We start from the raw sequence: 27,339 nt of genomic DNA, 5'->3' as shown, positions 1-27,339 counted from the left end.
GACATTTCGGGTCAAGACCCTTCTTCAGACAGAGTCAGGGGAGAGGAAAACTAGTGATATGAAAGGGTAAGGTGTGAAAATGAGAGATCAAAGGAAACTAAGATGAAACTCTGAAGAGGCAACTGAACACCTATGCTCAGTCTCCCTGGGCCAAACATTTTAACTCCCCTTCCCACTCCCACACTGACTTTTCTGTCCTGGGCCTCCTCCACTGTCAGAGTGAGGCCAAATTCAAATTGGAGGAACAGCACCTCATATTTACACCCCAGTGGCATGAATATTGATTTTATCTAGCTTCAAGTAACCCTTACATCCCCTTTCTCTTTGTCCCTCCCCCACCATAGTCCTCTTGCTCATTTCACCATTTGTGTTTCTTTGTTGGCACCACCTCCCAGCCAACAATGGACCATTGTGGGCTCCACCTTTCCAAGAGTCAAGAATGTTTTATTGTCATATGTCCCAGACGGGACAATGAAATTCTTTACTTGCTTCTTTACAGCACAACAGAATGTGTCAATATGTAAACATTGTATATAACGGGAAAAGAAAAGAAAAAGTTCAATAAATAACAAATATAGTGCAAATAACAAATAATAATATAGTCTTTTGCAGTTCAGAGCTCATAGCTTACTCGTTGTGTTTAATAGCCTGATGGCTGTGGGGAAGTAGCTGTTCCTGAACCTGGACATCACAGTCTTCAGGCTCCTGTACCTTCTTCCTGATGGCAGTGGTGAGATAGGTGTGTGGCCAGGATGGTGTGGGTCTTTGATGATTTTGGCTGCCCTTTTGAGGCAGCGACTACGATAGATCCCTTCGACAATGGGGTCAAAGTCGGTGATGGCCTGGGCAGTGGTCATAACTTTTTATAACTCATCGATGCAGGCTCTGGTTTGTTCTGTACCTTCCCATACCTCTAGTTTCCCCTTCCCTGACCCTGTCTGATGAAAGGTCTCCACCCAAAAGGTCACCTAATCCTTCTCTCCAGAGATGCTGCCTATCCCGCTGAGTTACTCCAGCATTTTGTGTCTGTCTTTGCTGTTCATTATTACACTGCCAAGTGGCAATAAGTTGAAGCAAGATCACTAAGTTATGTTGCTGTAACATCTTCCAAATCATGTTTTTGAGGAAACAACACTTTGCTTTTCTCAAAAGAAAGAGAGCGTGTTTTCTTTTGAAGGACATTATTTTCAATGTTTAGGAAAGAACTGCAGATGCTGGTTTAAATCGACGGTAGATTTCAAAATGCTGGAGTAACTCTAGCGGGAGAGGCAGCATCTCTGGAGAGAAGGAATGGGTGATGTTTCAGACGGTCTGAAGAAGGGTCTCGACCCGAAACGTCACCCATTCCTTCTCTCCAGAGATGCTGCCTGTCCCGCTGAGTTACTCCAGCGTTTTGTGTCCGGTCTGTCTACTCGCGGGCTGTGAAAGTTAATACTGTTATCCGATTTGATGCCTTTGTCAACGGGGTACAAGGAACTGGCGTCGTGGACTTTTTTAAGAAGATGGAATAACATGTTATTAAAATTGATTTAATACGACTATTTAAACGGCACGAACACAAAGCAAGTTACTGCTAAAATTCTCTCTGTTAAACTTTTTACACACAAATTCGATCAACTTTTGGGGACTTACTAATGTTACTTGGTAATGTTACTTAAAGCATCACAGCTAATTTAGTGGGACTTGCGAGGATCTTGTAAAGTTATGAAAGTGTGACTAGTTTATTTAATCTGGAGTGATATGTTATATTTTAAATGCTAAATTGCCTTATCTCACGCCTCACTTGCACACCGCGTCCTTATCAGAGGTTTGAAGGGTTAAATGCCAGTGTTTTTTTTTCATCACTGCCTTGTTCCGACCTACCTGCCACTTACAGGAGTTAGTTACAGGCACTCCCTCAGTCACGAGGTCGTGTCTACAAGAGAGAGATTCAGACTTGGGGAAGCTGAGCCGGATTGCTTTCCGTGTGTTTGTGTGTCTAAAACAGATAGGCAGGGAGAGAGGACTGGGAAGGCGGGGCAGGTGGATTTGAGCGTCCAGCCCCGGACCATGAACCAGTCTCCCCGGCGCTTGTTGGAACAACCTTCCCTGTGACCATGGCAGTGGCTGAACTGTACACCAAGGTAACTCCATTCTCTGCACTTCCTCTGCGCTCCCGCACCAAAGCTAAACAAGGTTTTGATTCACCTATGCATGGCTGTGCTTCTGATTTTACTGGGTTGTGTGCAGAGCAAAGCATTTCACTGCAAGCAGGTGAAGGTGACAATAAAATAGCAATGGAACAGAAACGTTTACAGTTGAATCCTGCATTGCAAGGGAAGTTTTCAACTAAACTGCCCCATGTAGTTTCCAACTTGTTGCTGGGAACTGGGTCAGGTGCTCCATTCCCCCTGACATGTGCAACACGGCTGAACAGTTGTCTTTATGTTTTAAGGTTCGGCGTTGTTAAAGCAATTGTTTTGCCCATGGCTTTCCCTGTTGTCGGTGTGACTCTGTCTGTCTGGGAGAGTGGTGGCTTTTCACGCGTGTTCGGGTGCATTGGCAGAGAGTCAGAGACATGACGTTAGCTGGCTGCTGTAACAGGATGCTGCAGCAGGCAGCAGTGAGAGCGGCTGTTCCCCTCTGAATGGACAGTTCAACAATACATTCAACCCTCGTTTGACGGGAGGGGGTGTAAAGGGACTTGGGAGCGCCGGTGCAGGATTCACAAAAAGTTAATTGGCGAACCAATAGACAATAGGTGCAGGAATAGGCCATTTGGCCCTTCGAGCCAGCACCGCCATTCAACGTGATCATGGCTGATCATTCCCAATCAGTACCCCATTCCTGCCTTCTCCCCATATCCCCTGACTCCGCTTTCTTTAAGAGCCCTATCTAGCTCTCTCTTGAAAGCATCCAGAGAACCTGCCTCCACCGCCCTCTGAGGCAGAGAATTCCACACTCACCACTCTCTGAAAAAAAGTGTTTCCTCGTCTCAGTTCTAAATGGCTTACTCCTTATTCTTAAACTGTGGCCCCTGGTTCTGGACTCCCCCCAACATCCGGAACATGTTTCCTGCCTCTAGTGTGTCCAGACCCTTAACAATCTTATATGTTTCAATGAGATGTCCTCTCATCCTTCTAAACTCCAGAGTGTACAAGCCCAGCTGCTCCACTCTCTCAGCATATGACAGTCCCGCCATCCCGGGAATTAACCTTGTAAACCTACGCTGCACTCCCTCAATAGCAAGAATGTCCTTCCTCAAATTAGGGGACCAAAACTGCACACAATACTCCAGGTGTGGTCTCACTAGGGCTCTGTACAACCGCAGAAGGACCTCTTTGCTCCTATATTCGATTCCTCTTGTTATAATGGCCAACATGTCATTCGCTTTCTTCACTGCCTGCTGTACCTGCATGCTTACTTTCATAGACTGATGTACAAGGACCCCCAGATCCGATACGGTACGAATACAGATTCGATACAAATCGAATCGGTAGTAAGGAAGGTGAATGCGATGCTAGCATTTATTTTTCGAGAGGTGGGCGCGGCAGTAAAGTTGGTTCGATCCTGACCACGGGTGCTGTCTGTAAGGAGTTTTGTACTTTCTCCTCGTGACCTGCGTGGGCTTTTCCCGGGATCCATGGTTTTCTCCCACACTCCAAAGACATACAGGTGTGTAGGTATATCACGGGTCTATTTCCCTTCACCGATTGCTGGGAGCGCAGGAGGCTGAGGGGTGATCATATGAAGGTGTAGCAGATTACAGGGGAAAGAGAGGTCCAGAGGACACAGATTTAAGGTGAGAGGGGAAAGATTTACTTGGAACCAGAGGTGCTAGTTTTTCACACAGAGGATGGTGGCATACAGGTGGGTAGGTATACAGGTGGGTAGGTATACAGGTGGGTAGGTATACAGGTGGGTAGGTATACAGGTGGGTAGGTATACAGGTGGGTAGGTATACAGGTGGGTAGGTATACAGGTGGGTAGGTATACAGGTGGGTAGGTATACAGGTGGGTAGGTATACAGGTGGGTAGGTATACAGGTGGGTAGGTATACAGGTGTGTAGGTAGAATTGGTATAATTGTAAATTGTCCCTAATGTGTGTAGGATAGTGTTAGTGTGCGGGGATCTTCGGTCAGCGCGGACTCGGTGGGCCGATGGGCCTGTTTCCACGCTGTATCTCTAAATTAAACCAAATAAAAGGACTAGAATATAATGCTGATGCTTTATAAGGTCAGACGGCATTTGGAGTATTGTGAGCAATTTTGGGCCCCATATTGAGGAAGGATGTGCTGGTGCTGGCGAAGGGCTAGAGGAGATTTACGAGAATGATCCCAAGAATGATTGGGTTAACGTATGATCAGCGTTTGAAGGCACTGGGCCTTTGTCCACTGGACTTTAGAAGGGTGAGCGTGGACCACATTGAAACACCAAATAGTGAAAGGCCCGGATAGAGTGGACGTGGAGAGGATGTCTCCACTAGTGGGAGAGTCTAGGACCAGAGGTCATAGGTCTCAGAATTCCTTCTCGCCATAGATGCTGCCTCACCCGCTGAGTTTCTCCAGCATTTTGTGTCTGCCTGGCAAGTGATAGATTGGTACAGGTGAGGGAGGGAGGGAGGGTACTTGGCAGTGAAAATGGCACCAAGGACTTTGGATGTTTTTTTGCACTAGCATTAGGTGGATTAATTAATTTTATTTTTATGATATATTATCTCCCATATAGACACAAGGAAACGCAGATGCTGTGTTTTTTTAAAAGCCAAAAAATGCTGGGGTAACTCAGCGGTTCAGGCAGCATCTCTGGAGAACATGAATAGATGATGTTTCAGGTCAGGATCCCTTTTCAGAACCTTTAGTCTGAAGAAGCGTCCTGACCCAAAATGTTTCCTATCCATATCTTCCACAGATGCTAATATATATTCGCCCTTCTTCAGACTGTTTAAATACATTTTCTCATCCCAACCACGAGTACCTATTCAAGTTCATTATGAGCACCCTCCTTTGTTTAGTTTGGGTTAGAAATATAGCATGGAAACAGGCCCTTCGGCCCACCGAGTCTAGGCAGACCAGCGTTCCCCGTACACTAACACTATCCTACACACACTGGTGACAATTTTACGGGTATACCAGGCCAATAAACCTGGACGTCTTTGGAGTGAGGGAGAAAACCGGAGGTCCCTGAGAAAACCCACGCAGGTCACGAGGAGAACGTACAAACTCCATACAGACAGCACCTGTGGTGAGGATCGAACCCAGGTCTCTGGCGCTGTGAGGCAGCAACTCTACCGCTGAGCTACCTAGTCCTTGCTGTGAAGAACTTGCTATGACATGAGTGACATTCCGACTGAGGTTCCTTTCCTTGTTGATATTCTCAGGGGAATGGTTTCACCTTGTCATCCCATTGTAGCCAGGCCTGTTTAGCAATGGTGACTCACTCAACCACTGCACCTTTTCACCTGCGGAGTTCTCAAGGCTTTTACACTTGCCACTTTTCTATGACTCATCTACAAACCACACCTAGGCGACACTATTCACAGACTGCACTCTCCAAAGTCACTTTCCAAAAAATTGATGGCAGCCACTTAGTTTAGTTTAGAGATACACAGTGCAGAAAAAGGCCCTTCGGCCCACTGAGTCCATGCCGACCAGTGATCCCCACACACACAGTTCTCATCCCAGTAACCTCGCGTGAACATGCAGGACATTGTGATCCAGCTGTACAAGTCGTTGGTGAGGCCACACTTGGAGTACTATGTGCAGTTCTGGTCATCCAGATATAGGAAGGATGCCATGAAGTTGGAGAGGGTGCAGAAGACATTGACCAGGATGTTACTTGGGCTTACAGTGTCAGGGAGAGTTTGAATAGACTGGGACTTATTTCACTGAAGGCTGAGGGGGTGGTCTGATTGAGGCGTACAAGACCATGAGGGATCATGGATAAAGTGAACGCTCACAGTCTTTTCCCCTCCGGGAGTAGAGGGTTCTAGAATGCGAGGACGTAGACTTAAAGTGAAAGGGAAGAGAATAAAGAGGGAACTGGGAGGGGTGACCTTTTCAATTGGAGAGTAGTCCATATCTGGAAAGAACTGCCAGAGGAAGCTGCAGAAGCGGATAGTGTTACGGTTACGATTAGGGCTTTTGAAAGGAAGGGTTTAGATGGCTATGGGCCAAATGCAGGCAAATGGGATTAGAACCAGTGCACCAAAGAGGTCGGCATGGACAACGTGGGTCAAAGGGCCTGTTTCCGTGCTGAAGCTACACACACAGTGTTGGGGTAATTCAGCAAGTCAGGCAGCAACTCTGGAGAACAAGGATGGGTGACGTTTTGAGTAGGAACCCTTCCTCAGACAGTGCTGCACAGCTCTATAACTCATCAGGTCTTCAAACTATTCAAATCCAGTTAAAATAATCAGTAATCCTGACTGGGATTAGGCTTTCAGTCCAGAATTAAATGATTGTACACGGAACTCCAACCCTTTCATCATTAGTTCTGAACTCTCCCCCTTTTCTATCCGCAGTCTCTAGATCTCATTCTTTCTGCCCCAAACTCTGAAGGCTCTTCATTCTTTAGAGACACAGCGTGGAAACAGGCCCTTCGGCCCACCGAGTCCCTGCCGACCAGCGGTCCCCAAACACTAACTTCATCCTACACACACTAGGGATAATTTACAATTTTACGGAAGCGAATGAACCTAAACCCTGTACGTCTTTGGAGTGGGAGGAAACCGGAGCACCCGGAGAAAACCCACGCAGGTCACGGGAAGAATGTACGGACTCCATACTGACAGCACCCGTAGTCAGGATCGAACCCTGGTCTCTAGGGCTGTAAGGCAACAACTAAATGGTGGCCGACTAGGAAAAGGGGAGATGCAGCGAGACCTGGGTGTCATGGTACACCAGTCATTGAAAGTGGGCATGCAGGTGCAGCAGGCAGTGAAGAAAGCGAATGGTATGTTAGCTTTCATAGCTAAAGGATTTGAGTATAGGAGCAGGGAGGTTCTACTGCAGTTGTACAGGGTCTTGGTGAGACCACACCTGGAGTATTGCGTACAGTTTTGGTCTCCAAATCTGAGGAAGGACATTATTGCCCTAGAGGGAGTGCAGAGAAGGTTCACCAGACTGATTCCTGGGATGTCAGGACTGTCTTATGAAGAAAGACTGGATAGACTTGGTTTATACTCTCTAGAATTTAGGAGATTGAGAGGGGATCTTATAGAAACTTATAAAATTCTTAAGGGGTTGGACAGGCTAGATGCAGGAAGATTGCTCCCGATGTTGGGGAAGTCCAGGACAAGGGGTCACAGCTTAAGGATAAGGGGGAAATCCTTTAAAACCGAGATGAGAAGAACTTTTTTCACACAGAGAGTGGTGAATCTCTGGAACTCTCTGCCACAGAGGGTAGTCGAGGCCAGTTCATTGGCTATATTTAAGAGGGAGTTAGATGTGGCCCTTGTGGCTAAGGGGATCAGAGGGTATGGAGAGAAGGCAGGTACGGGATACTGAGTTGGATGATCAGCCATGATCATATTGAATGGCGGTGCAGGCTCGAAGGGCCGAATGGCCTACTCCTGCACCTAATTTCTATGTTTCTATGTTTCTACCACTGTGCCGCCCTTTATTGTTCTTTCCTCCTTTTAAAACCATCCCCTTTGTTAGGAAGCTATTGGTCATATCTCATTTCTTTGGTTAGTGTCCATTGCTTTCTGACTACCATTGTCCACCACTTTGTTTAGTAACTAAGTTAGCCGCTGTGTTATTTATAGTCACCGCATCCCCCCCCCCCCCCCCCCCCCCCCCCCCCCCAACTCCATCGCCATCTCTCACACCAAAAGCATGCAGTGCTCACCTAAGCACCCACCCACTGTTTACCCCAGTGGTTACTGCAAACTACCCCAACACCACCAAACCACCATACCCAATTCTCCGTCCTACCCCCATCACCTAGGCCCTGGACTAAACCACACCCTAGGACTCTCCTGCCATCCTTCGCTCTGCAGTGCACAAAGGCCTCTCGCACGACTCGATCTCCAAGCTGAAGACACACAAGCTGGAGCACTGTTGTACAGTCATGTGTCTCCACCAACTTGCTCAGTAACAACGTTATCAGTTAAAGTACCAAGTCAAGTCAAGTCACTTTTATTTCTATAGCTCATTTAAAAACCAAAGTGCTTTACATTGGTGGAGGTACTAACGTTATACAACATTGGTTCATAGATTAAGTACATACATAAATACATACATATAGCATACATACATAAAGTATGGCACCTCTGAGAGGTCTGGGCCCCCCTTGATCTCAGGACAAAAGCTTGAACCCCACGAGATGTCATTTAAATCCAAGTCATTGCAAAACTCTGGAACGAAAAATGAATCCTAGTAATGTTAACTACAGAAGAGAGACACAAACATCTGGAGTAACTCAGGGGGACAGGCGGCAACTCTGGAGAGAAAGAATAGGTGATGTTTCCCACCAAGTTCATTATGTAGAATAAAGGCACAAAGCGCTGGAGTAACTCAGTAGGCCAGGCAGCAGACTGAAGAGTCCAGAACTGAAACGCCACCCATTCCTTGTCTGTCTCGCTGAGTTACTCCAGCTTTTTGTGTCTGCCTTCGGTTTAAACCAGCATCTGTAGTTCCTTCCTACACATGTTAACTACAGAGTTTGTTGCACCTTTTAGAGTCAGTGTCATTCAGCATAGCAATGGCACAAAGTGCTGGAGTAACTCAGCAAGTCAGGCAGCATATCGGAAAATACGGATAGGTGACGTTTCAGGTCTGCTGCCTGACCTGAGTTACTCCAACATTTTGTGCCTTTAGTTTACATAATGAACTTGGTCGATACCCAATGGGTTAGTTGGATGGCTCCACCATTCTCTGCGTGCGATGCCACGAGACAAATTTGTAGAATACTCCTGCTTTCCTCATTCTCAGGGAGCACCACACCCAACAATGACAATGTCTGTGATTTCTCACTGTCACACATTTGAGTGGGTGGTTATTTTAATTTTCCCCAAAGTAACTTTCTTGGCGTTGAGTATTGAGTAGTTGTTGGGAGGTCATGTTGCAGTTATATAATAATAATAATAATAATAAATTTTATTTATGGGCGCCTTTCAAGAGTCTCAAGGACACCTTACAAAAATTGAGCATGTAGAGGAAAAACATGTAAGGGGAATGAAATAAATAGTAGAGACATGACTAGTACACAAAGTAAAGACAGAATTCAATACAAAACACAGTATGAGGCAATTAATGCACAGATGAAAAGGGACGGGGACGTGGGGCTAAGGATAGGCAGAGGTGAAGAGATGGGTCTTGAGGCGGGACTGGAAGATGGTGAGGGACACGGAATTGCGGATCAGTTGGGGGAGGGAGTTCCAGAGCCTGGGAGCTGCCCTGGAGAAGGCTCTGTCCCCAAAACTGCGGAGGTTGGCCTTGTGGATGGAGAGGAGACCGGCTGATGTGGATCTGAGGGACCGTGAGGGTTGGTAGGGGGAGAGGAGGTCAGTGAGATATGGGGGGGCCAGATGGTGGAGGGCTTTGTAGGTGAGGACCAGGATTTTGTAGGTGATCCGGTGGGAGATGGGAAGCCAGTGAAGTTTTTTGAGGACTGGAGTGATGTGATGCCAGGATTTGGTGTGGGTGATGAGTCGGGCGGCTGCGTTCTGGACCAGTTGGTTAACACTCAGTTAGTGAGTGTATCGTGTTCAGTTTTGGTCACCATGTTATTGGAAAGATGTTATCGAGCCGGAAGGAACGCTGAGAAGATTTACGAGGATGTTGCCAGGATTCAAGGGATTGGGCTGTAGGGATAAGTTGAGCAGGCTAGGACTTTATGTGACACAGGAGGATGAGGATTGATTTTATAGAGGTGTTCAAAATCATGCAAGGATTAGATCGATGTAAATACATGGAGTCTTTTGCCCAGAGAAAGGGAATCATGAACCAGAGGACATGGGTTTAAGGTGAAGGGGGGGAAGATTTAATGGGAACCTGAGAGGTAACAAAGAGTGGTGGCCGCATGAAACGAGGCTGCTGTAGGGGGTAGTTGAGGCAGGTACTATCGCAATGTTTAAGAAGCATTTGGACAGGTACATGGATAGGACAGGTTGAGAGGGACATGGGCCAAATGCAGGCAAGGGGGACTAGTACAGATGGGGCATGTTGGTTGGCGTGGGCAAGTTGGGCCGAAGGGCCTTTCTCCACACTGTAGGACTCTGCATGTTCTGCCGCAAAAGATATTTACGTCCCAGTTATCTGGCCCTAAACAAAACCCGTTTGCTTCACCTCCATGTCCCTGAATTAACCAATTGAGAAGCAAATATCCTGGTGATGTTTCTCCACATCATTAAAGCTGTCGGGCAAGATGGATGGTTGGCGTTGCCTGAGAGGGAAGTCATTACAGGTCCACCACTGATTGTCCGACTACTGGTGCTCCAGCACCTCCTATAATCCGGACAAAATGGCGAGAGTGCACTTGAAACCCCATGGGTAGCCACAGGTGGCGCTGTGCGTGGCTCCTCCCTTTCAGGCCGTGTCTCTCCATCTCGAAAGAGTTATTTGTTTACATCTACAGTTGTTGGTGGTAGTGGTTTGTGAAAGTCTTAGCTTGTTATGTTTGTAATTTAGTTTAGTTTGGAGATAGAGCCCAGAATCAGGCCCGCCAAGTCCGCACCGACCAGCGATCCCCGCACACTAACACTATCCTACACACACTAGGGACAACTTACATTTATAACCAAGCAAATTAACCTACAAACCTGCACCGTAAACCGAAGATTTCGGAGACGACCCACGCAGGTCACGGGGAGAATGTACAAACTCCGTGCAGACAGCACCCGTAGTCGGGATCGAACCCGGGTCTCCGGTGCTGCGAGCTCTGTCAGGCAACAACTCTACCGCTGCGCCACCGTGGCGCCCATTTTGTTTACATGTAACCCTAGCTATGGCTTCTTAGCTTTGATTCTGGTGACAGTTGTGGTGTCAAGCGTAAGCACGTTTAATGTACATTCAATATTCGTTTTCTTTAAGTTTCTAGCAGACGTGGGAAGGGGCACAATTAGTGACTCAGGAGTGATTGGTTGTTTCATTATTATGTGACGCCTGTTGGCCTGGCAAAATGGATAATCCAGCAAGCCTCTGATACCAAGTTGTGCTGGAAAATTAGTGGTGGGCCTGTACGTGGATCTAGATCTGGATTAGCATGAAGATGTTATCAGACTAACGAACGGCCCTCCCATAAGCTAGGGAGTTGTCCCGATCTTCCACCCTACCTCATTGTGGACCTTGGACCTTTTCTCTGTAAATGTTTTGCTTCCATGATGTAATGGTATATTCTGCACTCTGGTATTCTTCTCGTTGCACTGCCTGTTGTTCCTTTGTGCGGCTTAATTTGATTTGACTGGATGACATGCAAACTGCTTGTGTAGTTACTGAGCAAGCTGGTGGAGCCCAGTGGTTGTACAGCAGTGCTCCAGTTTGTGTGTGTCTGCTGCTTGGAGATAGACCTTTGTGCACTGCACTGGTGCAGAGTGAAGGATGGCAGGAGACTCCTAGGCTGTGGTTTAGTCCGGGGACTGGGGTCTGGAGTTGGGGACGGGGAGACTAAGGTACAGCTGTTTGGTGGGGGGGAGTTTTCAGTGATCAGTGGGTGGGTGGTGGGTAAGTATTGGCAATGGGTGCTTTTGGTGTGGGAGTTGGCGATGGCGTGGGGTATACAGTGAGTATGCAGCGTACTCGTGATAAATACGTTACGGTGCTGATAACACCTCAGGGCAGCACGGTGGCACAGCAGTAGAGTTGCTGCCTTACAGCACCAGAGACCCGGGTTCGATCCTGAATATGGGTGCTGTCTGTACGGAGTTTGCACGTTCTCCCTGTGACCGCATGCGTTTCTTCCGGGTGCTCCGGTTTCCTCCCACGTCCGAAAGACGTGGCAGTTTGTAGGTTAATTGGCCCACTGTAAATTGCCCTTAAGGATAGAACTAGTGAACGGGGTGATCGTGGTCGGCATGGACACAGTGGGCTGAAGGGCCTGTTTCCATGCTGTATCTGTCAACTAAACTAAACTAATAGCAGGTCTGGAGGCTCCTTTAAGTGGCCTGGAACTCGGCTGTAGAGAAGCATTGCATTCTTGCTTCTGAAGGGGTGACCTAAAGGTCATTGCAAGCACATATAAATCCCCGGAGCGCTGTCAGATACGGCTTCGTGATCGCTGAGCTTCATCGTCCAGGGCCCCGCTCCAAATCCCACGCCAAAGGTGCCAGGGTTTATTTTTTTTTGTAGAAATTAAATGGTACAAGTACATCTTGCTCCAGTTCTCGAATACCTTCCTTTTCTGGACTTCACCGTCAACATCTGAACGACAGCTTCATGTTGAAAATGATCGAAACTTTTTATTTATAGTTATTAACTCCTTTTTTGATTTTCTGTGTTGAACATGTCACCATTCTCAGGAGCACCAGATCTGTGCGTTTTCTCCCTGTTTGGTCCTATCACCCCGAGAATGGGAGAGAGTGATTCAGTGCATGCACCCTCTTAGGATGAGGAGGGTGAACGTCTTGAATGCCTACAACAGCAGTGGGCATAGAGACACACTGCACGGTAACAGGCCCTTCGGCCCAACTCAATGCAGACCAAGATGCCCCATCTAAGTTCGTTCCAATTTCTCCTATTTGGCCCAATATCTTTCTAAATCTTTCCTATCCACCTGTCGAAATAGCTCCTAAATGTTTTTTTATTGGAACTTTCTCAACTACCTCCTCCAGTAGCTCATTGCACTCCCTGTGACATCACTCTGTTAGGGCAGACAATAGACAATAGGTGCGGGAGTAGGCCATTCGGCCCTTCGAGCCAGCACTGCCATTCAATGTGATCATGGCCGTGATCAGTACCCCGTTCCTGCCTTCTCCCCGTATCCCCTGACTCCGCTATCTTTAAGAGCCCTATCTAGCTCAGTGGTGCAGTGGTAGAGTTACTGCCCTTGCAGCATCATAGACCCTGATTCGATCCTGACTACGGGTGCTGTCTGTGCAAAGTTTGTACGTTCTCCCTGTGACCACGTGGGTTTTCTCCAGGTGCTCCGATATCCTCCCACATTCCAAAGAGCTGCAGGTTAGTTGGCTTCTGTCAAATTGTCCCCAGTGTGCAAGGTATAAACGTGGGATAACATGGAACTAGTGTACGGGTGATCGATGGTCAGCATGGACTTGATGGGCCAAAGGGCCAGTTTCCACGCAGTATCTCAAAACTAAAAAAGTTGCCCCTCAAGTTCGTATTTAATCTCTCCCCTCTCATCTTCAACCTATAAAAAGTGAATGCACTAAAAATGCATTTAGTTGAAACATTTCAATGCGTTTTTATAGAAACAGAACTGCAGGTACTGGTTTATATCAAAGATTGTCTCAAAGTGCTGGAGTAACTCAGTGGGTCAGGTAGCATCTCTGGAGAAAAAAGTCTCCTCCTGAGATGCTGCCTGACCTGCTGAGTTACGCCAGCACTTTGAGGCTATGCTCAATACGGTTTTATTTCCTGACTTGAATCATCGAGTCGTACAGTGTGGAAACAGGTAATTCGGCCCACATCGACCAACCTGCCCCATCGACACTAGTCCCACCTGCCTGCATGTGGCCCATATCCCTCTCGACCTGTCCTATCCATGTACCTGCCCAGTGTTTCTTAAACATGGCGATACCACCTGCCTCAACTACCTCTGGCAGACAAATATGCTGGAGAAACTCAGCGGGTGCAGCAGCATCTATGGAGCGAAGGAAATAGGCAACGTTTTGGCACGAAACGTTGCCTATTTCCTTCGCTCCATAGATGCTGTTGCACCCGCTGAGTTTCTCCAGCATTTTTGTCTACCTTCGATTTTCTAGCATCTGCAGTTCCTTCTTAAATACCTCCCCTGGCAACTCATTTCATACACCCACCACCTTTTATATAAAAGAAAAGTTAGCCCTCGGGTTCCTATTAAATCTTTCCCCCCTCACCTTGAACCTCTGTCCTCTGGTCCTCGATTCCCCTACTCTGGGTAAAAGACTTTACGCATTTGCCCGATCTATTCCTCCTGTGATTTTGTACACCTCTATAAGATCACCCCTCATCCTCCTGCGCTCCAAGGATTAGAGTCCTAGCCTGCTCAACCTCTCCCTATAGCCCAGGCACTCGAGTCGTGGCAACATCATCGTTAGCCTTCACTGTACCCTTTTCTGTGTGTAATTAGAAAGGTGTACTGGCCCAGGAGTATATTGTCCCTGCTGTGTTGGCGCCTGGTCCAACAACCTATGCAGGTGTCTGCTGCCCCATTGAACTCCGGAGGGTGTCCCCTGCCACAGTCTCGTCTCTCTGGGCCAACACATAACTCAACTGGAAGACTGCACTTGGGAATACACTTGCTTAAGTACTTAAGATTCAGCAGATTCAAGCAGAGACACTTTAATATGAGATATTGAATAGATTTCAAAGTCCTTTTGTCTCGACCCGAAACATCACCCATTCCTTCAAACCAGAGATGCTGCCTGACCCGCTCAGTAATGCCCCTGTCCCACTTAGGAAACCTGAACGGAAACCTCTGGAGACTTTGCGCCCCACCCAAGGTTTCCCTGCGGTTCCCGGAGGTTGCAGGTGGTTTCCGGAGGTTGCAGGTAGTGTAAGCTGGTAGGGAGACTGACGAAAACCTCCGGGAACCTCCGGGAACCGCACAGAAACCTTGGGTGGGGCACAAATTCTCCAGAGGTTTCCGTTCAGGTTTCCTAAGTGGGACAGGGGCTTTACTCCAGCAACTTCGGTTTAAGCCAGCATCTGCAGTTCCTTCCTTCAATATTCTACCTGGTGCTTTAATATTTAGTTTATTCTTATTCATAATTATCATTATTAATGCCACGTGTACCAAGGTACAGTGAAAAGCTTTTATTGCGTGCTATCCAGACAGCAGAAGACCAATACACAATTATAATCAAACTATGTACAGTGTGTAGATTCATGATAAGGTAATATGTTTAGTGCAAGGTAAAGCTAGCAAAGTTCGATCAAGGGTAGTCTGAGGGTCACCAAAGAGGTAGTTCAGCACTGCTCTCTGGTTGTGGTAGGATGATTCAGTTGCCTGATAACAGCTGGGAAGAAACAGTGTAGGAAGGGACTGCAGATGCTGGTTTAAACCGAAGGTAGACACAAAATGCTGGAGTAACTCAGCGGGACAGGCAGACATTTCGGGTCGAGACCCTTCTTTAGACTGATGTCAGGGGAGGGGGAGATACTTACTGGAGATAAGGAAATGTAAGGCGTGGAAATAGGACAAAGGGAATGGAGATCAAAATGTAGAATAGATCATCGATAACTGGGAGAAGGTAACAACAAAGCAAACAGAGATAAAATGTAGATGGAGACAGTCAGACTGGTCGGAGAACTGGGAATGGGGGAGGGATGGAGAGAGAGGAAAAACAAGGGTTTTTTGAAGTTAGAGAAGTCAAGGAACAGTCCCTGAATCTGGAGGTGTGTGTTTTCACATTCCGATACCCTTTTGCCTGCTGGGTGCGGGTGGGGAAGAGTGAGTGGCCAGGGTGAGACTCGCTGTCCACTAGATTGCAGCTTGAACTTTAAAAGAAAGATATTTTGAATGATTTGATGCGAGCTTGACTTTATTGAGTTCCAGTGAACCTGAAATAACGAGTTAAGAGAATACATCTTTCTTGTGTCCGACGTGTAAATAATGTCACCTGATTGAGTTCCAATGAACAAGGGTGTATAGGCGAGTGGGCTGCCAGCTGCTGCTTCTCACTACCTCTCCTTTGGCCTCCGTTTAAATTTGGATAGTAACCATGGTAATGAACGAACACTAGAATTACACCAGGCTGTCCTTGTAAATCTTCGGAAGGAAGGAACTGCAGATGCCGGTTTAAACCGAAGATAGACGCAAAAAGTTGGAGTAACTCAGCGGGGCAGGCAGCATCTCTGGAGAGAAGGAATAGATGACATTTTGGGTCGCGGCCCTTCTTCAGACTTCAGTTCCTCGACCCGAAACGCCGCCTATTCCTTTTCTCCAGAGATGCCGACTGACCCACTCAGTCACTATTTTTTGTTTTGTTTACTTCAGAGCTCCAGCGTGGAAACCTGCCCTTCGGCCCAACTATTCCACAATGACCAATAATCACCCATGCCCTAGGTCTACCCTACACACTAGGGGCAATTTACAGAAGCCAATTAGCCCACAAACCTGGACGTCTTTGGAGTGTGGGGGGAAGCCGGAGCACCCGGAGAAAACCCACATGGTTACAGGGGAAAAAGTACGAATTCTGTACAGACAGCACCCGTAGTCAGGATCGAACCCGGGTCCCTGGTGCTGTGAGGCAGCAACTCTACCGCTGCACCACTGTGCTGCACTATTTAAATATTTAGTATCTATCAGCTGTAATAAGCAGTGATGATTGGGTAAGGTCCGTGCTAAACAGAGGGAATGATACTGCCCCTGAGTCTGATTGTGCGTGCTTTCAAACTCCTGTATCTTCTGCTAGATGGGAGCAGGGAGAAGAAGGGATTTCTGGTGTGGAAGAGTATAGAATTGTACCCTTAACCCCTGTCCCACGGTACGAGTTCATTCCAAGAGTTCTCCCGAGTTTGCCCTGATTCCAACTCGGAGATTTACGGTAATGGCCGCTCGTCGGTACTCAGGGCTCTCGTGGACATTTTTCATCGTGTTGAAAAATCTTCACGAGTCTTCCCGTGCTTACCTGCCGTTAGCGAGTCTTCCCGAGTACCTGCCGTTAGTGCTAGGAGACGTCCCCAAGCTCCGACGTACCCGCTACAATCATTCTACGTGCTTACCACGAGTTTGATTTTTTTTTTTAACTCAGGAGAGCTCTTGGAATGAACTCGTACCGGTGGGACGGGGCTTGTGGAAATAAGGGGGAGCTGGGCTCTCGAGGGAGTTGGGGAACCTTTAAGTGTAGGAAGGAACTGCAGATGCTGAATTTACACACTGAAGCTCGCCACAAAAAGCTGGAGTGACTCAGCGATGATGTAGAGAGATATAGAACAAATGAATGAAAGATATGCAAAAAATATAACGATGATATAGGAAACAGACCATTGTTAACTGTTTTTTTGGGTGAAAACGAGAAGCTGGTGCGACTTGGGTGGGGGAGGGGTGGAGAGAGAGGGAATGCCTCTTGAAGTTATAGAAGTCAATATTCACACCGCTGAGGAACAGCACTTCATATTTCACTTGGGCAGCTTCTGAACATTGACTTCTTTAACCAAGTAACTCTTGCTTTCCCTCTCTCACCATCACTCCCCCTTCCCAGTTTTCCAACTGTCTCCGACTACATTTTATCACTGTTTGCTTTGGTGTTCCCTTCTCCCAGCTAACAATGATCTATTTGACATTTTCCTTGATCTGCATTCCCTTTGTCCCACTTTCACACCTTACACTTCCTTATCTCTATACCTCCCTCTCCCCTGACATCGGTCTGAAGACGGGGCTCGACCCGAAACGTCACCCAATCCTTCTCCAGAGATGCTGCCTGTCAGCATCTCTGGAGAAGGATTGGGTGACGTTTCGGGTTACTCCAACAATTTGTGCCACTCCTCGGTCTGCCCCACCCCACCAGCATCTGCAGTTCTTTCCCCCCACTGGGTTGTGAGCTGCCCAAGGGAACCTTAAAGTTAACTACCCCTGTCCCACTTAGGAAACCTGAACAGAAACCTCTGGAGACTTTGCGCCCCACCCAAGGTTTCCGTGCGGTTCCCGGAGGTTGCAGGTGATTGCCGGAGGTTGCAGGTAGTGGAAGCAGGTAGGGAGACTGACAAGAACCTCCGGGAACCGCACGGAAACCTTGGGTGGGGCGCAAAGTCTCCAGAGGTTTCCGTTCAGGTTTCCTAAGTGGGACAGGGGCTTAAACGTAGCCGGGTAAATTAGAGATGAAGAGTCCGCGGATTCTAAATATTAATTCCTGTATATATTTAGGCATCTAGTCCTTCTTCTCAAACTAGAATATGTATCTTTGTCAGAAGTCAGAGAGGAAGCGATTGCATAAAATATGGTAGCAAATCTTAAGCAAACTCATAGACTCAGAATTGATTTGTATTGAAGGAGGGAGTTAACCAAATTGGGGTAAGAGTGAAAAACAGATCCACACGCATATTTACATAAGGCGTATGCAGTAAGATTATTGGAATGTTGACAACATGAAGATATCTGGTCATCCCACAATGTAAACCATTACATCATTTCAGGTGCCACATATAATCCAGACTTTTAAGCTGCTGTGGATTTGTTAAGGAAATGTCCTTAATTATAGGTACGCAAAAATGCTGGAGAAACTCAGCGGGTGCAGCAGCATCTATGGAGCGAAGGACATAGGCCGAAACCCTTCTTCAGAAGCCTTAGTTACTCCAGCACCTTGCGTCATTTTATGTTAACCTCGCACCTGCAGTTCATCGTGCCTCATGTCAAGTCTATTCGTCACATACACATACGAGATGTGCAGTGAAATGAAAAGTGGCAATGCTCGCGGACTTTGTGCAAAAAGACAAACAAACAAACAACCAAACAAACTATAAACAGAATGTAACAGAACCACATATTCTTTTTCATATTAAATATTGTGGGCGGAAGGAAAAAGGGAAACAAACAGCAATTTAAAAAAAAAAGCAGTTGAGTAGTACAGTAAGGTTAGTCCCTGGTGAGATAGGAGTTTACAGTCCTAATGGCCTCTGGAAAGAAGCTTCTTCTCAACCTCTTGGGCATTTCTTTGCACGCCACTGCTCAGTACTAATATATCATGGGCTTGTGTTTCTTGATTAGCAAGGGTGTCGAGGGTTATGGGGAGAAGGCAGGAAAATGGGACTAGGAGGCAGAGATCAGCCATGATTGAATGGCGGAGTAGACTCGATGGGCTGAATGGCCTAATTCTACTCCTACATCTTGTGAACTTGTGTTTAGTTCGAGGCAAAAAATTACTTTGGGCCAAGGAAGCTAACTGCACTAAAGCAGAGAACTGATTAGTTTAGTTCAGAGATGCAGTGCGGAAACAGGCCGGTTGGCCCACTGAGTCCGCACCGACCAGCGATCCCCACATGTTGACACCACCCTACACTAGGGACAAATGTACATTTTATACTGAGCCAATTAACCTATAAACTTGTACGTCTTTGGAGTGTGGGAGGAAATTGGAGATATCACAGAAAAACCTCGCAGGTCACGGGGAGAACGTACAAACTCCGTGTAGACAATCACCCGTAGTCAGAATTGAACCTGCGCTGTAAGGCAGTAGCTCTACTGCTGTGCCACCATGCCACCTGTAGAACTGATGCAGAGACTTGATCCGAAATTAGATCCTCACTGTGTCTCCACAGATGCTGCTTGATCCAATGAGTTCTACCAGTAGTTTGGGTTTTTTCCTCCAGATTCCAGCATCTTCAGTCTATGTTGTCATCATTAGTCAATAATCTCACATAATTACATAATAATAGGAATCTGAGGGGTAACTTTTTCACACAAAGGGTGGTGGGGGTATGGAACGAACTGCCAGGGGAGGTAGTTGAGGCTGGGGCTATCCCAACATTTAAGAAACAGTTAGACAGGCACATGGATAGGACGGGTTTAGAGGGATATATGGGCCAAATGCAGGTAGATGGGACAAGTGTAGATGGGACCTGCTGATTGGAATGGGCAAGTTGGGCCGAAGGGCCTGTTTCTTGGCTGCATGACTCTATCTAAAAAATGATCACTGAACATAATCGCAAGTGCTATTTCTACTCTTGCAGTGATCACCATATCATTATTAATTAATTGTTATTTTTTCTTATATTATTTATGTATTTTGTTAATATACCTGTGAAGCTGCACCTGTATCGCCTCCTTAGCATCATAATTGACCAAAACGCACTGTACAGGCAGAAAAAGCCAAAGGTCAAATTCATTCAGCTCATCATGCCTACGCCGCCATTCAATCATGGCTGATCTATCTCTCCCTCCTAACCCCATTCTCCTGCCTTCTCCCCATAACCCCTGACACCCGTACTAATCCAGAATCTATCAATCTCCATCTTAAACATATCTATTGACTTGGCCTCCACAGCCTTCTGTGGCAATCAATTCTACAGATTCATCATCCAGTGACTAAATAAATGTCTCCTCATCTCCTTCCTAAAAGTATGTTCTTTAATTCTGAGGCTATGACCTCTGGTTCTAGACTCCCCCACTAGTGGAAACATGCTCTCCACATCCACTATCCAGGCTTTTCATTATCCGGTTTCAATGAGATTCCCCCTCATCCTTCTAAACTCCAGAGAGTACAGGCCCAGCACCGTTAAACACTCAATAGACAATATGTGCAGGAATAGGCCATTCGGCCCTTCAAGCCAGCACTGCCATTCACTGTGATTATGGCTGATCATCCACAATCAGTACCCCGTTCCTGCCTTCTCCCCACATCCCATGACTCCGCTATCTTTAACTCTAACTCTCTCTTGAAAGCATCCAGGGAATTGGCCTCCACTGCCTTCCGAGGCAGAGAATTCCACAGATTCACAACTCTCTGGGTGAAAAAGATTTTCCTCATCTCCATTCTAACTGGCCTACCCCTTATTCTTAAACTGTGGCCCCCTGGTTCTGCACACCCCCAACATGGAGAACATGTTTGCTGCCTCTAGCGTGTCCAATCCCTGAATAATCTTGTATGTTTCAATAAGATCCTCTCTCATCCTTCTAAATTCTAGTGTATACAAGCCCAGTCGCTCCATTCGTTCAACATATGACAGTCCCACCATCCTGGGAATTAACCTGGTGAACCTATGCTGCACTCCCTCAATCATACGTTAACCCATATTAATGTAACGCCTGGTTTCTTTGCTCTGTTTCACAGTTCAATAGTGTTTGGATTCCTGACCCTGATGAAGTCTGGTGCCCGGCAGAGATCGTCAAGGACTATCAGAGGGGATCTGATGTACTACTCCTGCAGCTGGAAAATGGCACAGTAAGTTGGCAGTGAATTATATATATTTGATGCACAGTTTCAAAAGCTTGCCAAATCAATCAACTATTGCTTTTACTCATTAGAAATCCATGTTTAGTTTAGTTTCAAGATCTACTTCTTGCGTATGGCGTGCACAGCCTAAAGTTGGAGGACAACTTGTTCAACTTGTTCTATTTGATTGTGCATGTCAGGTTGATTGCATTCGTTGAAACAGGGCGGACCACGTGAAGGTTGCAATCTCCCACCCCAGTTTAGAGATACAGCGTGGAAACGGGCCCTTTGGCCCACAGAGTCCACGCTGACCAGCGATCCCCGTTCACTAACACCAGCTTACACCCACTAGGGACAATTTACAATTATTACCAAGCCAATTAACCGACAAACCTGCACGTCTTTGGAGTGCAGGAGGAAACTGGAGCTTCCGGAGAAAACCCACGCAGGTCAGGGGAGAAATTTCGTACAGACAACACCCGTAGTCGGGATCGAACCCAGGTCTCTGGCGCTGTAAGGCAGAGCTTAGCGAGGTACAGTGAAAAGCGCTTGTCGCGTGATAACCAGTCAGCGGAAAGACTATACATGATTACAATCGAGCCGTCCACAGTGTAGAGATACACAATAAAGGGGAATAACATGAGCACAGTTAAAGTAAAAAAAATGCTGCTGCCAGAGGAGAGATTTAAAAGAGTGGAGCGATTGTTATGTGTGATTGCAGATCCACTCCTATGACACAAAGAGTTACCTTGCTTGGGCACCATCTTGGATTCGGTATCCCGTGTCCTGTTAATGTTACGTAGTATTACTGTGATTAATTTATTGGGTTATTGATTATTTATCTGTGTGTCATTGCATTAATGGGCCTGTAATGTTGCAGCATTGCATTGTCATCTTGCTGATACAAACTCACTGACAATGAAACAATCTTGACTCTCGACATCATTGCTGTACCGGCTGAGGTTTTAAATTAAACATTTAATTTCAATGGAGTTCAGGGCTACAAAGGCCCACCTTGTAAAAGTGAATATTCCACATTTGTGTAGGAAAGAACTGTAGATGCTGGTTTAAATCGAAGATAGACACAAAATGCCGGAGTAACTCAGCGAAACAGGCAGCATCGCTGGACTGAATGTTTTGGGTCGAAACGCTTCTTCCGACTCCTTTGTTCACACCTTTGTTCTCTGACACCCTATCATTAGTCATTCGAGCCCCTTTTACCCCTTCTTCACCTCCAGCCTTTCACACTTACTCCACCCATCCGTTAATCACCCCTCTCCCCCACCCCTCACCTGTATCCACCCATCGCTCACCAGGCTTTGCCCCACCCTCTTCTTCCTTCTCCAGCTTTCTTCCCTCCTCAGTCTGAAGAAGGGTCCCAGTCCAAAATGTCGCCTGTCCATTCCCTCCACAGATTAGTTTAGTTTAGAGATGGAATCTGGTTCTTTGGCCCACCGAGTCCGTGCAGACCAGCGATCCCCATTATACAAGCACACATTCCACACTTAGGGACAATTTATAATTGTTCCCGAAGCCAATTAACTTACAAACCTGTACGTCTTTGGAATGTGGGAGGAAAATCCGGAGAAAACCCACACGGTCATGGGGAGAACGTACAAACTCCACATAGACAGCACATGTAGTCAGGATTGAACCCGGGTCTCTGGTGCTGCAAGGCAGCAACTCTACTGCTGCGCCACCATGCCCTCCAGTTGCTCCCTGAACGGATGAGTTCCTCCAGCACTTTGTGCTTTGCTCAAGATTGCAGCATCTGCAGTGCCTTGAATCTCTCTAGAATATAACGGCTGTAGGTTTGGTATTGAAGTAAATCTCCTTGCCTACGCTTGGCACATACAAGATGCTCAACCGATTTCTTTCAAAGTGTTTCCAGTACAATTTGTTCCCTTTGTTCTGTCAAACAGTGACTAGCGTGTTTGACGTGAGCTGCCAAGAGCTCTCATAACACGCAGTCAGACAAACACCACCACAGAAGATGTGTTTGAAGTCTCCAAACCAATTGAGAGGTTGCCATTAGAGATTTTGCAATAAGGCTTGATAGATATTTATGTGGATGTTGCAGGGACTAGAGGGTGTGAGCTACAGGGAGAGGTTGAATAGGCTGGGTCTCTATCGCTTGGAGCATAGGAGGAAGAGGGGTGATCGTATAGACGTGTACAACATCATGAGCGGAATAGATCAGGTAGATGGATAGAAATGTACAGAGTCTCTTGTCCAGAGTAGGGGAATCGAGGACCAGAGGACATTGGTTCAAGTTGAAGAAGAAAAGATTTAATAGGAATCTGAGGGGTAACTTTTTTCACACAAAGGGTGGTGGGTGTGTGGAACAAGCTGCCAGATGAGGTAGTTGAAGCTGGGACTATCCCAATGTTTAAGAAACAGTTAGACAGGTACATGGATCGGACAGGTTTGGAGGGATATGGACCAAGCACAGGCAGGTGGGACTAGTGTAGCCGGGACATGTTGGGCAAGTTGGGCCAAAGGGCCTGTTTCCACACTGTATCACTCTATGACTCTCTATATTCAGTGTGACATTAAGGAACAAACTTGCTAATGTTGGAAATCAGTCATAGCTGAGTCAGCACCTGGTTAATGTAGTGGACAGCCTGTGTTTCAGTCAGACTAGTTAACCAAGATAAACTGTGGATTTACATACTGGGTTAAAAATTGTTTCACAGTCCAAAAGTATATGTTAAGCCAGCCATGCACTGTGAGTCAACACTGTGGCGCAGCGGTAGAGTTGATGCCTTACAGCGCCAGAGACCAGGTTTGATCTTGACTATGGGTACAGTCTGTATGGAGTCTGTATAAGGGGTAATTCTCTGCCACAGAAGGTAGTTGAGGCCAGTTCATTGGCTATATTTAAGAGGGAGTTAGATGTGGCCCTTGTGGCTAAAGGGATCAGGGGGTATGGAGAGAAGGCAGGGATGGGATACTGAGTTGGATGATCAGCCATGATCATATCGAATGGCGGTGCAGGCTCGAAGGGCCGAATGGCCTACTCCTGCACTTATTTTCTATGTTTCTATGTAAGCCATTTAGAATGGAGATGAGGAAAAACTTTTTCACACGGAGGGTTGTGAGTCTGTGAAATTCTCTGCCTGAGAAGGCAGTGGAGGCCAATTTTCTGGATTCTTTCAAGAGAGAGTGAGGTAGAGCTCTTAGAGATAGCAGAGTCGGGGGATATGGGGAGAAGGCAGGAATGGGGTACTGATTGTGGATGATCAGCCATGATCACTGTGAATGGCGGTGCTGGCTCGAAGGGCCGAATGGCCTACTCCTGCACCTATTGTCTATTGAGTTTGTACGTTCTCCCGGTGGCCACGTGGGATTTTTCCGGATGCTCCGGTTTCCTCCCACTCTCCAAAGCGTCCAGGTTTGTTGGTTGTCCAAAAGGGTTTCGGCCCGAAACGTTACCTATTTCCTTCGCTCCATAGATGCTGCTGCACCCGCTGAGTTTCTCCAGCATTTTTGTGTACCTTCAGGTTTGTTGGTTAATAGGCTCTGTAAATTGTCACTAAGGTGCAGGGTGGGACTGGTGTATGGGTGAGTGTTGGTCAGTGTGGACTCAGTGTGCTGATCACTTGTTTCCATGCTGTGTCTCTAAACTAAACTAACAACATCTAAACACATCCACATTGAGGTCATTGCTACACTTTCCCCTCCAATTTCCCACAGACCATGGTTTCTGCAGTCCTCCAAGTTATTGTTCCTGCCTGGTGTATAATCAGTAGCTGAGCAATCTTTAGACTTTAGAGATAATACAGCGTGGGAAATAGGCCCATCGGCTCACAGAGTCCCTGCCGCCAACGATCACCACGTACACAAGCACTACCCTGCACACACTAGGGAAAATTTACAATTTTAACGTTGCCAATTAACCTACAAACCTGCACGTCTTTGGGGTGTGGGAGGAAACCTGAGCACCCGGAGAAAACCTGTGGTGACAAGGGGGAACATACAAGTTCCGTACTATCAGCTCCGTAGTCAGGATCAAACCCGGGTCTCTGGCGCTGCAAGGCAGCAACTCTACCACTGCGCCAACATTGCCGCTCTGGAGTTAGAACATTTCAGCGAACATTTTTGGCATCTGCAGTTCCTTCATTCACGGGAAAGAATGCAAGTTCCTTTATATATTTCGGTTCTGTTGATTTCTTTGTGAGCTTCATCTATTTTCCTGATTATTTCATTTGATTAATTTTTAAGCATGGTTTTGAATGTCTATTGTACCTGAAACTAAATATGGAGATGACAGTCAAACAGGTTTCCCCACCCTCTCGGCTCTTCATTTGACTAAAGCCTTTCATGTGGATCGAGAATATAGGAGGGAGCATTCTTCAAATTCTTTAGTTGTCGCAGTGGTGACAAAGGCTAACATATGACTGCATTTAATTAGCATGTCTGTACTTCTAACATTACAGCTTTAGAAATTTATGAATGTGGCTAAACTCAACCTTTGGACAGATTCTTTCCATTTCTGGAGTAACTCGGTGGGTCAGGCAGCATCTCTGGAGGGAAGGAATGGGAACGTTCCATGTCGAGACGGTCTGAAGAAGGGTCTCGACCCGGAACGCCCCCCCCCCATTCCTTCTCTCCAGAGGTGCTGCCTGGTCCGCTGAGTTACTCCAACTTTTTGTGTCTATCTTCGGTTTAAACCAGCATCTACAGTTCCTTCTTACACATAACTTGTCCCTATTGTGTAGAGATCAGTTCAGCTCAGTATAGTTTATTGTCACGTGTGCCGAGGTACAGGGAAAAGCTTTTGTTGCGTGCTATCCGGTCAGCGGAAAGACAATGCATGATTACAATCGAGCTATTTACAGTGTATAGATACATGATAAGGGAATAACCTTTGGTGAAACGAAAGCCAGCAAAGTCCGATCAATGATAGTCCGAGGGTCACTGCTCTCTAGTTGTGGTAGGATGATTCAGTTGCCTGATAACAGCTGGGAAGAAACTGTCCCTGAATCTGGAGGTGTGCATTTTCACACTTCTGTACCTTTTGCCTGATGGGAGAGGACAGAAGAGGGAGTGGCCAGGGTGCGACTATTCCTTGATTATGCTGCTGGCCTTGCCGAGGCAACATGAGGTATAAATGGAGTCAATGGAAGGGAGGTACACAAAATTGCTGGGGAAACTCAGCGGGTGCAGCAGCATCTATGGAGCGATGGAAATAGGCGACGTTTCGGGCCGAAACCCTTCTTCAGACTGATGGGGGGTGGGGGGGGGGGGGAGAAGGAAGGAAAAGGGGAGGAGGAGGAGGAGCCCGAGGGCGGGCGAATGGGAGGGTGGGAGGAGACAGCTAGAGGGTTAAGGAAGGGGAGGAGACAGCAAGGGCTAGCAAAATTGGGAGAATTCAATGTTAATGCCATCCGGACGCAAGGTCCCCAGACAGAATATGGAAGGGAGGTTGGTTTGTGTGATGGTCTGAGCTGCGTCCACAATTTGCTGCAATTTCCTGCAGTCTTGGATGGAGCTGTTCCCAAACTATGCTGGTGATGCATCCCGATAAAATGCTTTCTCCGGCGCATCTGTAGAAGTTGGTGAGAGTTGTATGGGACGTGCCGAACTCTTCATCCTCTCCCTTCTTCACCCCCAGCTCATCCCTTCCATTTATGGATATTTCTACTTCCATTTTGGCTTGGGATGAGGCAGAAACTTTCACTGCAAACCTATGTTCTCCCATGGCTGAAGAAGGCCCCGACCTGAAAAATTCTCCCGGGTGAACGTGTGGGTTTTCCCCAGGTGCTCCGGTTTCCCCCCCTACACTCCAAAGACGTACAGGTTGGAAGGTCAATTGGCTTTGGTAAAATTGTAAATTGTCTCCAGTGTGTGGAGGATAGTGCTAGTGTACGGGGTGATTACTGGTCAGCGTGGACTCGGTAGGCCGACGAGCCTGTTTCTGTGCTGTGTTTCTAAAATAAAGTCTGAAGGTTTGTCAATTTGGAAAACAAGGCAATTATAAAAACATGGCATCTCTGATTCATGCCAAGGAATTGGTTTGATACTAAATTTCCGCTGTCGTTGTAATCCCGGCGAATCTAGATCGGTACGTAATTCCAACAAGTACATTTGAAAAGGAAACATTCTTTCTTTCACTGTTTGTTTTGGGCATTATAGGAGCTGAAATATCCGGTGGATCCGGTGAAGTCACTGTTGCCGCCTCTGCGGAACCCGGACATCCTGGTGGGTGAGAATGACCTCACGGCGCTCAGTTACCTCCACGAGCCCGCAGTTCTACACAACCTCAAGGTCCGCTTCGTGGATTCCAAACTCATCTACACTTACTGTGGTAAGTTATGGGCAGCGGGACGGCGCAGTGGTAGAGCTGCTGCCTTGCAGCACCGAGGACCCGGGTCCGATCCTGACC

The 27,339-nt window shown here is 47.0% G+C and overlaps 1 protein-coding gene across 2 annotated transcripts in view; it reads left to right on the top strand.

Moving 5' to 3' along the window:
- Nucleotides 1-1,898: 1,898 nt before the first annotated feature.
- Nucleotides 1,899-27,339, top strand: part of myo5c (myosin VC) — a 74,691-nt gene continuing 49,250 nt past the window's right edge. For both annotated transcript variants that reach the window (XM_033050061.1, XM_033050060.1), the window contains exons 1-3: nt 1,899-2,123; nt 20,850-20,960; nt 27,090-27,261. In XM_033050061.1, the coding sequence (XP_032905952.1) occupies nt 2,097-2,123; nt 20,850-20,960; nt 27,090-27,261 (310 nt within the window). In that variant the 5' untranslated portion in view covers nt 1,899-2,096. The remainder of the gene's footprint in view (nt 2,124-20,849; nt 20,961-27,089; nt 27,262-27,339) is intronic.

Source organism: Amblyraja radiata, chromosome 34 (assembly GCF_010909765.2).
Source record: "Amblyraja radiata isolate CabotCenter1 chromosome 34, sAmbRad1.1.pri, whole genome shotgun sequence".
Taxonomy (NCBI): domain Eukaryota; kingdom Metazoa; phylum Chordata; class Chondrichthyes; order Rajiformes; family Rajidae; genus Amblyraja; species Amblyraja radiata.
This window is presented reverse-complemented; position numbering and strand designations above follow the sequence as displayed.